Source organism: Pan troglodytes, chromosome 21 (genome assembly GCF_028858775.2).
Source record: "Pan troglodytes isolate AG18354 chromosome 21, NHGRI_mPanTro3-v2.0_pri, whole genome shotgun sequence".
NCBI classification, from domain to species: Eukaryota; Metazoa; Chordata; class Mammalia; order Primates; family Hominidae; genus Pan; species Pan troglodytes.
Window position 1 is genome coordinate 12,322,719 of NC_072419.2, and position 13,206 is coordinate 12,335,924.

Consider the following 13,206-nt stretch of genomic DNA (forward strand, 5'->3'; position numbering starts at 1 on the left):
TCTCCAAGACATTGAATTTTTTTTTTTTTTTTTGAGACGGAGTTTCGCTCTCGTTGCCCAGGCTGGAGTGCAATGGCACGATCTTGGCTCACCACAACCTCCACCTTCTGGGTTCAAGCGATTCTCCTGCCTCAGTCTCCCGGGTAGCTGCGATTACAGGCTGCACCACCACACCCAGATAATTTTGTATTTTTAGTAGAGACAGGGTTTCTCTGTTGGTCAGGCTGGTCTCGAACTCCCGACCTCAGGTGATCCTCCTGCCTCGGCCTACCAAAGTGCTGGGATTACAGGCATGAGCCACTGAGCCCAGACGAATTTTTTTTTTAAAAGACAAGGTCTAGCTCTGTTGCCCAGGCTGGACTGCAGTGGCAAGAACATGGCCAACTGCAGCCTTGACCTCTCAGGCTCAAGCAATTCTCCCACCTCAGCCCCCCAACTACCTGGGCCTACAGACATGTGCCACCATGCCTCGCTAATTAAAAAAAATTTTTTTTTTGTAGAGACAGTGTCTCCCTATGTTGCCCAGGCTGGTCTCAAACTCCTGGCCTCAAGTGATCCGTCTCAGCCTCCCAAAGTGCTGGGACTACAGGCGTAAGCCACCGTTCCCGGCCAACATTTAAATTTTTGAATATTTTTTCTGTTCCCTTAGTGTTTACCAAGCACACTTATCGACAAGCCTCCTCAGGAAATTGCCCAAAATAGCCACATGTGGCAAGCCTCATTGACAGGCCAAAAGCCTCAGTCAACATGGCCGCGACCGGCTTCCATTGCCCTTCACTGCCCGCAGTAAGGATGGCTCCGGTGACTTCCTTCGAACCTCACATTTCCCATAAAAAAGATGGCGCCATTGCTTCCGCGTTCCGGTTGCGGATGGTGAGTGTGTCGGGGGGCTTGGCGGCTTTTCTCCTCCGTTTTCTGGAGTGCTTTGGAGGAGAGGTAAGCGCGGGATGGGATGGGGGGGTTGGAGTGGTGGGGGCGGGGGTCACAGCAATGCATCTGATCGTTCTCTCTCAATTAGGAAGTTATGGAGGCTTTCCTAGGCATGTCAGGATTTCCTGCTAGCTCCCCGCCCCTTCCGCCCCAACACACGGTGTCTGCAGCCTGTGCTTTGGGGAATTTTGGGAATTTGTGGATAGTGAGTATGGATAAGCTTCGGTTTTGTTGTTTTTTTAAAATTTTTTCAGTGACCTGCCACTTCAGGAGGTTCTGCTAAAAAACCAACAAACAAAAAAACAGCTTTCTTGGGAAATTTCTATTCACCTACTAAGTAAAATTTGCCCATTTAAAGCGTAAAAAAAAATCAAGCCTAGCATAGTGGCATTCGCCTGTAGTCCCAGCTGCTCAGGAGACTGAGGTGGGAGAATCGCTTGTGCCCCGGAGTTCCAGGCTGCAGTGAGCCCAGATCGCGCCACTGCACTCCAGCCTGGAAGACAGAGCAAGACAACGTACCCAAAAATAAATAATAAAGGGTAACATTAAGGGTTTTTTTGTTGTTGTTGACAGAATTGTGCATCTATTACTGTGATCTCATTTTAGAATACTTTGATCACTCCAAAGAAAAATCCTGCCTCCAGTAGCAGTCATTCTACATTCACCACGTCCACTCCACCCCAAGTCCTAGACAATTGCTAGTATACTTTCTGTCTGTATAGCCTTGCCAATTCGCACGTTTGATATAAATGAAATCATACAGTGCAACTGGCTTCTTTCATTAAGTGTAATGTCAATGTTTTTGTGACTAGCTTCTTTCATGACTTTTGTTTTTTTTTTAAACGGAGTCTCATGACTCTCACTCTGTAGCCCAGGCTGGAGTATAGTGGCACGATCTTGGCTCACTGCAACCTCTGCTGCCCAGGTTCAAGCTAGTCTCCTGCCTCAGCCTCCCGAGTAGCTGGGACTACAGGCGCCTGCCACCACGTTCGACTAATTTTTGTATTTTTAGTAGAGACGAGGTTTCACCATCTTGGCCAGGCTGGTCTTGAACTCCTCAGCTCTTGATCAACCTGCCTCAGCCTCTCAAAGTGCTGAGATTACAGGTGTGAGCCACCACCCCTGGCTATCTTCTTATACTATGTATAATATTTTCAAAGCTTGTCTTTGTATCATGTGTCAGACTGTTAGCAAATAAATAAAACTCTGTAAACTATTTTAAAGCGGTTTATTCTGAGCCAGTATGATTGACCATCGCCCAGAGAGAAAACACAAACCCAAAAAGTCTTTAGTAAGTGACCCGAGGCAGTTGGATTATAGTTTGTTTTTTTACATTTTAGGGAGACAGGAGTTAACAGGCAAAGACATAAATCAATACATGGAAGGTATACATTGGTTAGACCCAAAAAGGCGGATATGTCCAAGGGTGGTCTTAGAAGTCTTAGGTGGATTTTAGGGATTCTTTAGCTGACAATTGCTTGAGAGAGTTAAGCTTTGTCTAAAGACTTGAAGTCAGTAGAAAAGAATGCTTGAACTAAGATAAGGGAGTTGTGTGGTTCAAGGTCCTTGTTAGGTAGATGAAGCGTGAGTAGCAGCCTCAGAGAACAGATGGGCCAGGCGCCATGACTAGAGATGGGCTGGGCTCCATGGCTCACACCTGTAATCTCAACGCTTTGTGAGGCCGTGGCAGGCAGATCACTTGAGGTCAGGAGTTCAAGACCAGCCTGGCCAACATGATGAAACACCATCTCTACGAAAAATAAAAAAATTAGCCAGGCACGGTGGCATGCGCCTGTAATCCCAGCTACTTGGAAGGCTGAGACACAAGAATTGCTTGAACCCAGGAGACAAAGGTTGCAGTGAGCTGAGATCGCGCTACTGCACTCTAGCCTGGATGACAGAGTGACAAAAAAACAAAAACAAAAAAGAGAGAATAGATGGTAAATGTCTCTTTTTGGAAATTTAGGTGTCAGAATTAATCTTTCCTGGATCTGGGAAAGGCCTAGAAAAGGAAATCCTGGCTGCATTAATGGAGATTCTCTACAGATGCAAATTTCTGTTACAAAAGACAGCTTTGTAGCTTTGTAGGGCCATTTTAAAATATGTCAAAGAAATATATTTTGGGGTTTTTTTTTTTTTTTGAGGCAGAGTCTTTGTTCTGTCACCCAAACTGGAGTGCAGTAGTGCGATCTCGGCTCACTGCAACCTCTGCTTCCCAGGTTCAAGCAGTTCTCCATCTCAGCTTCTGGAGCAGCTGGGATTACAGGTGTGCACCACCACGCCTGACTAATTTTTGTATTTTGTTTGTTTGTTTGTTTTTGAGATGGAGTCTTGCCCTGTCACCTAGGCTGTAGTGCAGTGGCGCAGTCTCAGCTCACTGCAACCTCCACCTCCTGGGTTCAAGAGATTCTCCTGCCTCAGCCTATGGCGTAGCTGGGATTACAGGCACGCATTGCCATGCCTGGCTAATTTTTTGTATTTTCAGTAGAGACGGGGGGGTTTCACCATGTTGGCCAGGCTGGTCTCAAACTCCTGACCTCAAGTGATCCACCCGCCTCTGCCTCCCAAAGTGCTAGGATTACAGGCATGAGCCACCGCACCTGGCCGACATAAAATATTTTTATTTCATTCAGGGTTTGCTATCTGTCATGTGATGCTATACCAGTGTCAGGTTGGAAGATAAGCCACATTATATCAGGTTAATAAAAAAAGAAAATCCCATTTAACAAGATTTTATGGTCTTTAGGATGTATCCTAACCTATGTCTTGCATGGCCTAGGTCTTGTTTATAATTTGGTATCTTTTTTAACAATATATATAAATATAAAACATAGAGACAGGGTCTTGCCATGTGGCCCAGGCTGGTGTTGAACTCCTGGTCTTAAAGGATCCTCCCACCTCGGCCTTCCAAAGTGATACAGAAGCTAAAAAGAAATTAATTAGGCAGTTAGCGAGGGTTAGGGAGTCCTTGGTAACGTTTTCCTTTTCATAAAAAGCAGCCCCAAATCATTTCTAACAAAAAACAGCCTGAAAAATCAAGCTGCAAGCGTAGATAAGCAAGCTGGAAGCTTGCATAGGTAGATGCCGGCAGCTGTGCCACTAGAAAAGGGATTTCTGGGAGCCAGGTATATTCAACATAGAGGTTTCCTCTTCCCTTTTCTTTGTCGCCACTTGTACAAGCAACATGGCACTGGCCAGGTTAAATCTCTATTTGTATAATAAACGATTAGGGTGGGATGGCCAGCCTCTTAGCATGCTTTGTTAAAGGCAAACCTGGTCCAACCAACCCTCTCTCTGTGCCCTGTGTAAATCAGACACTGGCTCCTCAAGCTCATCTATAAAACCAACCTCATCTTGCCCCAAATGGGGGAGATCCGTTCGGAACCCCCCTCCCTCTGCATGGGAGAGCTTTTCTCTTTTGCCTATTAGACTTTCCTCTCTTAAACACACTCCTTGTGTGTTAGCGTCTTTGATTTCCTTGTCATGAGACAGTGAACCTTGGGTATTACCGCAGACAAACGACGCCGCTTCAGAAGTGCTGGGATTACAGGCATGAGCCACCACACCTAGCCATAATTTGGTATCTTATTGCCACAGAGTCTGTTTTGTCAGTCATGTGATCTCTTTTTTTTTCTTGAGACAGGGTCTTGCTCTGTCACCCAGGCTGGAATGCAGTGGTGTCATCTCAGCTCACTGCAGCCTCAACCTCCTGGGCTCAAGCAATCCTCCCATCTCAGCCTTCTGAGTAGCTAGGACTACAGGCAGGCACCACCATGCCTGGCTAGTTTTTGTATTTTTTGTAGAGTCGGGTTTTCACCATGTTGCGCAGGCTGGTCTCGAACTCCTGGGCTTAAGTGATCTTCCTGCCTCAGCCTCCCAAAGTGCTGGGACTACAGGTGTCAGCCCCTGCACCTGGCCATGATCTCTATTTTTAACATTAATGCTGGTCATTTGTGCCTAAACTCCAAAAAGAGGTGGTTATAACAAGGTATGTCTGACCTCCTTTCCCATTGTTGATGAAAAAAGCCAAACTCTGTAAAATATTTAAAGAGGTTTATTCTGAGCCAAATATGAGTGACCATGGCCGGTAACACAGCATCAGGAGGTCCTGAGAACTTGTGCCCAAGGTAGTTAGATTACAGCTTGGTTTTATACATTTTAGGCCTCAAAATGTATAAATGTTTGGGGAGAGGGTTTCAGGTCATAGGTGAATTCAAACTGATTGGCAATTGGTTGCTTTGCCTGAAGTGTTGAAATCAGCAAAAAGAAATGCTTGAGTTGGGCCGGGCGTGGTGGCTCACGCCTGTAATCCCAGCACTTTGGGAGGCCGAGGCGGGCAGATCACCTGAGGTCAAAAATTCAAGACCAGCCTGACCAACATGGTGAAACCCCATCTCTACTAAAAATACAAAAATTAGCTGGGCGTGGTGTCGCATGCCTGTAATTCCAGCTACTCGGGAGGCTGAGGCAGGAGAATCCGTTGAACCTGGGAGGTGGAGGTTGCAGTGAGCCGAGATCGTGCCACTGCACTCCAGCCTGGGCAACAGAGCGAGACCCTGTCTCAAAAAAAAAAAGAAAAAAGAAAAGAAATGCTTGAGTTAAGGGGGGGTTGTGGGAGCCAAGGTTCTTGTTGTATAGATGAAGCCTCTAAGTAACAGGCTTTAGAGAGAATAGGTACTAAATATCTCTTACAAGGCCTTAAAAGAGCCTTCTGGATGAGACCTACTAAGGCAGGGATCCTCAATCCCCAGACCATGGACCAGCACCAGTCTGGAGGTAAGTGGCAGGTGAACTAGCATTACTCTCTGAGCTCTGCCTCCTGTTACATCAGTGGTGGTATTAGATTCTCATATGAGTGTGAACCCTATCATGAACTGCACATGCGAGGGATCTAGGTTGTGCGTTCCTCATGAGAATTTAATGCCTGATGATCGGAAGTAGAACAGTTTCATCCCAAAACCGTCCCCCCACCCCCAGTCCATGGAAAAATTGTCTTCCATGAAGCTGGTCCCTGGTGTCACAAAGGTTGGGGGCTACTGTAGTAAGGGAAGAACATTTTGTTTTTCTTTTTCTTTTTTTTTCGAGATGGAGTTTCACTCTTGTTGCCCAGGCTGGAGTGGAATGGTGTCATCTAGGCTCACCACAACCTCCGCCTCCCAGGTTCAAGCGGTTCTCCTGCTTCAGCCTCCCCAGTAGCTAGGATTACAGGCACGCACCACCACGCCTGGCTAATTTTGTATTTTTAGTAATTTTCTCCATGTTGGTCAGGGTGGTCTCAAACTCTCGACCTCAAGTGATCCGCCCACCTCGGCTTCCTGGAGTGCTGGGATTACAGGCATGGGCCACCACGTCCGGCGGGAAAAACATTTTGATAGCATGCAAATGTCCCCTCAAAAGATGGCTTTGCAGAGCCATTTCAAACTATGACAAAGAAAATATATTTTGGGGTAAAATCCTTTGATTTCCTTCAGGGCCTGCAGTCATGTGATGCTATACCAGAGTCAGGTTGGAGTTGCGTATCTTATTGCTATGAAGAATCTGTTTTGTCAGTCTTATGATCTCTATTTTAATGTTAAGGCTGGTCAGTTGTGCCTACACTTCGAAGAGAGAAAAGTATAAGGAGGCATCTCTGACCCCCCTTTCCATCATGGCCTGAACTAGTTTTTCAGGTTCTCTTTGTGGCTCATGTCTGTAATCCCAGCACTTCGGTAGGCCAAGGTGGGAGGATTGCTTGGGCCTAGGAGTTTGAGATCAGCCTGGGCAATATAGTGAGACCCCCATCTTTACAAAAAAAAAAAATTTTTAAACATTATATTGATCTTTAGTGACCTAAATATCAAAGATATTTCTATTTGGGGGACATTGCCATCTTAAAATATTAAGTCTTTTGATCCATGAACATGGGATAGCTTTCCATTCCTTTAGATCTTTTATTTCTTCCAACATTTAAAAATAGTTTTCAGTATACATCTTACATGTCTTTAATGTATTTCTAGGATTCTATTCTTTTCTATGCCATTGTAAATGGAATTGTGTTCTTAATTTTGTGATCATTTATTGCTAGCATACATAAATATGAATGATTTTTCTGCATTGATCTTGTATCATGTGACCTTGTTTAACTTTATTCATTCTATAAGGTTTTTTTTAGCAGATTCCTTAGGATTTTCATTTTCTTTCTTTCTTTTTTTTTTTTTGAGATGGAGTCTCACTCTTGTAGCCCAAGCTGGAGTACAATGACAATCTCAGCTCACTGCAACCTCCGTCTTCCATCAGCTTCCCAAAGTGTTGGGATTACAGGCGTAAGCCACCACATCTGGCCTAGGATTTTCTATATGTAAGATCATATCTGCTAATAGAGATAGTTTTACTGCTCCCTCTCCAATCTGAATGTCCCTGCCTAATTGCCCTGGCTAAGGCTTCTAGTACAATATTGAATAGAAGTGATAAGAGTAGACATCCTTATCTTGTTCCTAATCTTTGAGGGAAAAGCATTCAGTCTTTTACCATGAAGTATGGTATTAATTATGGGTTTTTCTTTTTCTTTTTTTCTTTCTTTCTTTCTTTTTTTTTTTTTTTTTTTTTGAGACAGAGTTGCTCTGTCACCCAGGCTGGAGTGCAGTGGTGCAATCTCGGCTCACTGCAACCTCTGCCTCCTGGGTTCAGGTGATTCTTCTGCCTTAGCAGGAGAGTTACAGGGTAGCTGGGATTACAAAGTACACCACCACGCCCAGCTACTTTTTGTATTTTTAGTAGAGATGGGATTTCACCAGGTTGGCCAGGCTGGTCTCGAATTCCTGGCCTCAAGCAGTCTGTCCACCTTGGCCTCCCAAAGTGCCTGCTGTAAGCCACTATGCCCAGCCTTTTTCTCTCTTTATTTTTTATTTTTTTACTTAGCAACCTACTTGATAAACTATGGGTTTTTCAAAAATGCCCTTTATCAGGTTGAGGAAGTTTATTTCTATTCTAACTTTGTGGAGTATTTTAATCATGAAAGGGTGTTTGACTTTGTCAAAAACGTGTGTGTGTATATATGTGTGTATCTGTTTTGGGTTTTGTCCTTTATTCTACTAATGTAGCATATTACAGCAATTCTTTTCTTTTCTTTTTTTGAGATGGAGTTTCACTCTTGTTGCCTAGGCCGGAGTGCAGTGGCACCAACTCTGCTCACTGCAACCTCCGCCTCCCAGGTTCAAGCGATTCTCCTGCCTCAGCCCCCCGAGTAGCTGGGATTACAGGTGTCCGTCATCATGCCTGGCTAATTTTTGTATTTTTGGTAGAGATGGGGGGTTTCACCATGTTGGTCAGGCTGGTCTCGAACTGCTGACCTCGTGATCCACCAACTTCGACCTCCCAAAGTGCTGGGATTACAGGCGTGAGCCACTGCACCTGGCCTTGGGCCAAGTTTTAAGGAAGTCCATTTTGAGATGGAGGATAGGAACAGGCAAAGAGGTGGGAGCACGCTTTGGGAAGGTCATCCTGAAAAGAAAAGAAGTACCTACGAGTTCTGAGTTGAAATGAGCCAATTGTGGGGTCTTTTGAGAAGTTTGTGGAGAGGGGAGGGGACTGGCTATGAGGAGAGCAGATGTCAAATGTGTGGTTTTTTTTTTTCTCATCTTTCTTTCTTGACAAGTTTTTTTTGTTTGTTTTTTTTTTTTTTTGGGTGGAGTCTCGCGCCATCCACCAGGATGGAGTGCAATGGTGCGATCTCGGCTCACTGCAACCTCCATCTCCTGGCTTCAAGTGATTCTCCTGCCTCAGCCTCCCAAGTAGCTAGGATTACAGGCACCCGCCACCACGCCCAGCTAATTTTTTGTATTTTTAGTACAGACGGGGTTCCATTATGTTGGCCAGGCTGGTCTCAAACTCCTGACCTCGTGATCCGCCCACCTCGGCCTCCCAAAGTGCTGGGATTACAGGCATGAGCCACGGTGCCCAGCTGACACCTTTTCTTAATTAATTTTTTTTTTTTGAAAGTCTCGCTCTATTGCCCAGGCTGGAGTACAGTGGTGCAATCTCAGCTCACTGCAACCTCTGCCTCTTGGCTTCAAGCGATTCTCATGCCTCAGCCTCTCCAGTAGCTGGGATTATGGGTGTGCACAACCACACCCAGATAATTTTTTGTAGTTTTACTAGAGATGGGATTTCACCATGTTGGCAAGGCTGGTCTCGAACTTCTGGCCCCAAGTGATCCACCCACCTTGGCCTCCTAAAGTGCTGGGATTATGGTCTAAAAATTTTTTAGACAGGGTCTAGCTCTGCTGCTCAGGCTGGAGTGCAGTGGCATAATCACAGCTGACTGTAGCCTCGACCTCCTGAGCTCAAGTGATCCTCCCACCTCAGCCTCCTAAGTAGCTGGGAGTACTGGTACTTGACACCACGACTTGCTAATTTTTTTTGTTTGTTTGTTTTATAGAGATGGGGTTTCACCATGTTACCCAGGCTGGTCTCAAATTATCGGGCTCAAGCAATCTACCTGCCTTGGCTTTCCAAATTGCTAGGATTGCAGGCATTAGCCACTGTGCCCAGCCAACTTTTTATTTTGATATAATTTTATATCTTAAAAAAAATGCAAGACTAGTACAAAGAATTCCCAAATAATGTTTTCCAGATTCATCAGTTATCTACACTTGCACCATTTAACCATTTACTTTATCATTCTCTGTCTCTGTATTTTTATACACACACACACACACACACACACACATAGATATACATCTATATTTGACAGTATATTGCAGACATCATGTCTCCTTATCTTTAAATATTTAAGTGGCATTTCCAATGAACATCCTCTTTTTTGTTGAAAATGGGGGAGATTTGGGCATGTTGAAGAGTTTAAGTGAAAGGTCCAGTCAAACAGAAAAGAGAGAAGGGGTTGTTGTTGCTGAAGGCTTCTGGAAAGGTCTAGAGAGTGGGATGTAAAACCCAGGTGTGTGTGTGTGAGGGGGGCCTTTGCTAGGGGAGGGTCAGCTCCGCAGTTGCAAGGAGAGGTGAAGTGGAGTGCAGGTGTGGGAGGCTTTGTTATGTTTGATAGGGGAGTTTAGGAAGTTCCTCTCTGCTGGCTTCTGTATGTGTGTGTGTGTGAATTAAGAACCAAGATGAGGCCGGGCTTGGTGGCTTACACCTGTAATCCCAACACTTTGGGAGGCTGAGACGGGTGGATCACCTAAGGTCAGGAGTTCATGACCAGCCTGACCAACATGGCAAAACCCTGTCTCTACTTAAAATACAAAAATTAGTCGGGCATGGTGGCGTGCACCTGTAGTCCTGGCTATCCGGGAGGCTGAGGCAGGAGAATTGCTTGAGCCCGGGAGGAGGAGGTTGCAGTGAGCCGAGATCATGCCACTGCACTCCAGCCTGGGCGACAGAGCGAGACTCTGTCTAAAAAAAAAAAAAAAAAAAACAAGGTGATTATGAAAAAGAGGAGGAAGGTGTGTGAGTGTTGGAGGAGGGTCTGCGTTGAAGAAGAGTGGAGAAAACATGAAGTGGTCAAGGAGAAGAGAAGAGACAGTTATGAAATAAGCATTTTAGTATTCATTTAGTGAGACAGCCTGTTTCAGGTTGACACTTATTCTCCTAGAGCACAGCCAATCTGCCCTGTTTGGTGACTCACGTGGAGAGTGAGGAGGTGGTTGAGTTCATCTAGGCTGGGGTTTTGCCAAAGGGGTGTGATGAAAAGACAAAATGGGGAGGGGGAGGGAAGTTTAGGACATTAACAAGATTATGGATCATAGAACGTACTGGATAAGGATGAAAGAAGCTGCAGCCATAAAAAACAATGAGTTCGTGTCCTTTGCAGGGACATGGATGAAGCTGGAAGCCATCATTCTCAGCAAACTAACACAGGAGCAGAAAACCAAACACTACATGTTCTCACTCATAAGTGGAAGTTGAACAATGAGAACACAGGGACACAGGGAGGGGAACATCACACACTGGGGCCTGTTAGGGGTTGGGGTCAAGGGGAAAGAGAGCATTAAGACAAATATCTAATGCATGCAGGGCTTAAAACCTAGATGACGGGTTGATAGGTGCAGTAAACCACCATGGCACATGTATACCTACATAACAAACATGCACCTTCTGCACATGTATCCCAGGACTTAAAGTAAAATTAAAAAAAAAAAAAGGATGAAAGAAACAAAATGGCCCCTGGATGGGAAACAGAGGAGCAAGTGAACTAGAGGCAGGCTGAGAAGATAGGAGCCTGTAATTTGTTTCTTCATGATTACTATTTTACTTATCAGAGCTAGCCATCAGTGAGCCACAGATACTGTGCTAAATATTTTTCATGTCTTAATTTCTTTTTTTTTTTTTGAGATGGAGTCTCACTTTGTCGCTCAGGCTGGAGTGCAGTGGTGTGATATCGGCTCACTGCAACCTCCGCTTCCCAGGTTCAAGCGATTCTCCTGCCTCAGCCTCCCAAGTAGCTGGGATTACAGGTGCATGCCACCGCGCCCAGCTAATTTTTGTATTTTTAGTAGAGATGGGGTTTTACCATGTTGGCCAGGCTGGTCTCGAACTACTGACCTCAAGTCATCCACCTGCCTCGGCCTACCAAAGTGCTGAGATTATAGGCATGAGCCACTGCACCCGGCCTCATGTATTAATTTCATATAATTCTTATGACATCTCTAGAAGGTAAGTATTTTTTTTCACTAAAAATTACAGGTGGCTCACACCTGTAATCCTAGCACTTTGGGAGGCTGAGGCAGGTAGATCACCTGAGGTCAGGAGTTCAAGACCAGCCTGACCAACATGGTGAAACCTCGTCTCTACTAAAAATATAAAATTTAACTGGGTGTGGTGGTGGGCACCTGTAATCCCAGCTACTCGGGAGGCTGAGGCAAGAGAATTGCTTGAACCTGGGAGGCAGAGGTTGCAGTGAGCCGAGATTGCACAACAGCCTGGGTGACAGAGTGAGAGTCTGTCTCAGACAAAAAAAAAAAAAAATTCTTTTATTTATTGACACCAGTTTTGGTTTAGAAATCCTTCTCTCTTTAGATTTTTCACAACATGCATTTAAGGGAAGAGAATTAAATAAATAACAAGCTGATGCCTAAGTCACTTCTAAACTCACCCTAGCCCGAATTAACCCCACAGGCCCACTGGATCTGGGAATCCAGCCATACTCTCTGAGTGGGTAATGATGTAGAGGGGTGAGCTTTTGGCCAATGGCAGAAATAAAAGTGAGCAAACCAGCAGGTACATTTAGTAACAAAAATGTTAGTCTTTCTCACCTGCAGGATTTGGGGACCAGTGCCTGCTCAACACTTTTGGGTACTTGCTGAGTCCCTTGACTATTGTGGGGGAGGCACTTGTCATTTCCCGCCACATGAAGGCAGCAGACTGTGAAAGAGAAAGTAAAAATAGCACCACAGGCCAGGCGTGGTGGCTCACGTCTGTAATCCCAGCACTTTGGGAGACTGAGGCGGGTGGGTCACGAGGTTAGGAAACAGAGACCATCCTGGCCAACATGGTGAAACTCAGTCTTTACTAAAATACAAAAAATTAGCCAGGTGTGGTAGTGCGCGCCTGTAGTCCCAGCTACTTGGGAGGCTGAGGCAGGGGAATTGTTTGAACCTGGGAGGCGGAGGTTGCAGTGAGCCGAGATCGCGCCATTGCACTCTAGCCTGGTGACAGAGTGAGACTCCGTCTCAAAAAAAAAAAAAAAAAAAAATAGCACCTAATTGCCACGAAGAAGTGTGTCTGTGGCTGGGCACAGTGGCTCACGCCTATAATCCCAGCACTTTGGGAGGCCGAGGCAGGCGGATCACCTGAGGTCAGGAGTTCGAGACCAGCCTGACCAACACGCAGAAACCCCATCTCTACTAAAAACACAAAATTATCCAGGCGTAGTGGCGCATGCCTGTAATCCCAGCTACTCGGAAGGTTGAGGCAGGAGAATCGCTTGAACCTGGGAGGCAGAGGTTGCGCCATTGCACTCCAGCCTGGGCAACAAGAGCAAAACTCCATCTCAAAAAAAAAAAAAAAAAAAAAAAAAGAACTGTGCCTGTAAGATAAGTATTATCATTGTAAAAGGAAAATAAAAAGTCGGGACCCCAGTTCACTCTGCCAAAAGGAACAAATTAAGCTGAAAGCTGAGTCGTGCAAGAAGCTGTCTTTCCTTTTGTTCCTAAGTAGAATACTACAGGTAAAAGGTTAAATATCTCCACAGGTAGCTACTGTATGTTCATCTTATCTTCTGTAAAGTGCCCATTTACTGAGCATGAGACCAATGTGTAATTGACGATTCTCCTGCCTGTTCCTTTT

At 45.2% G+C, this 13,206-nt stretch overlaps 1 protein-coding gene across 7 annotated transcripts in view; it reads left to right on the forward strand.

Annotated features, from left to right (window-relative positions):
* Window positions 1-803: 803 nt before the first annotated feature.
* The window catches only part of SHLD1 (shieldin complex subunit 1), a 104,869-nt gene continuing 92,466 nt past the window's right edge, over window positions 804-13,206 (forward strand). For 2 of the 7 annotated variants that reach the window (XM_063802598.1, XM_063802599.1), the window contains exon 1: window positions 830-936. Coding sequence is in view for 4 of the 7 variants with exons in the window: in XM_063802597.1 (XP_063658667.1) it covers window positions 871-936; window positions 7,131-7,267 (203 nt within the window). In the remaining 3 variants the exon portion in view is untranslated. Of the gene's footprint in view, window positions 937-7,130; window positions 7,268-13,206 lie in introns of all 7 variants that reach the window. The other 5 variants (XM_063802597.1, XM_054674845.2, XM_054674844.2 and 2 more) reach the window with 5 other exon arrangements.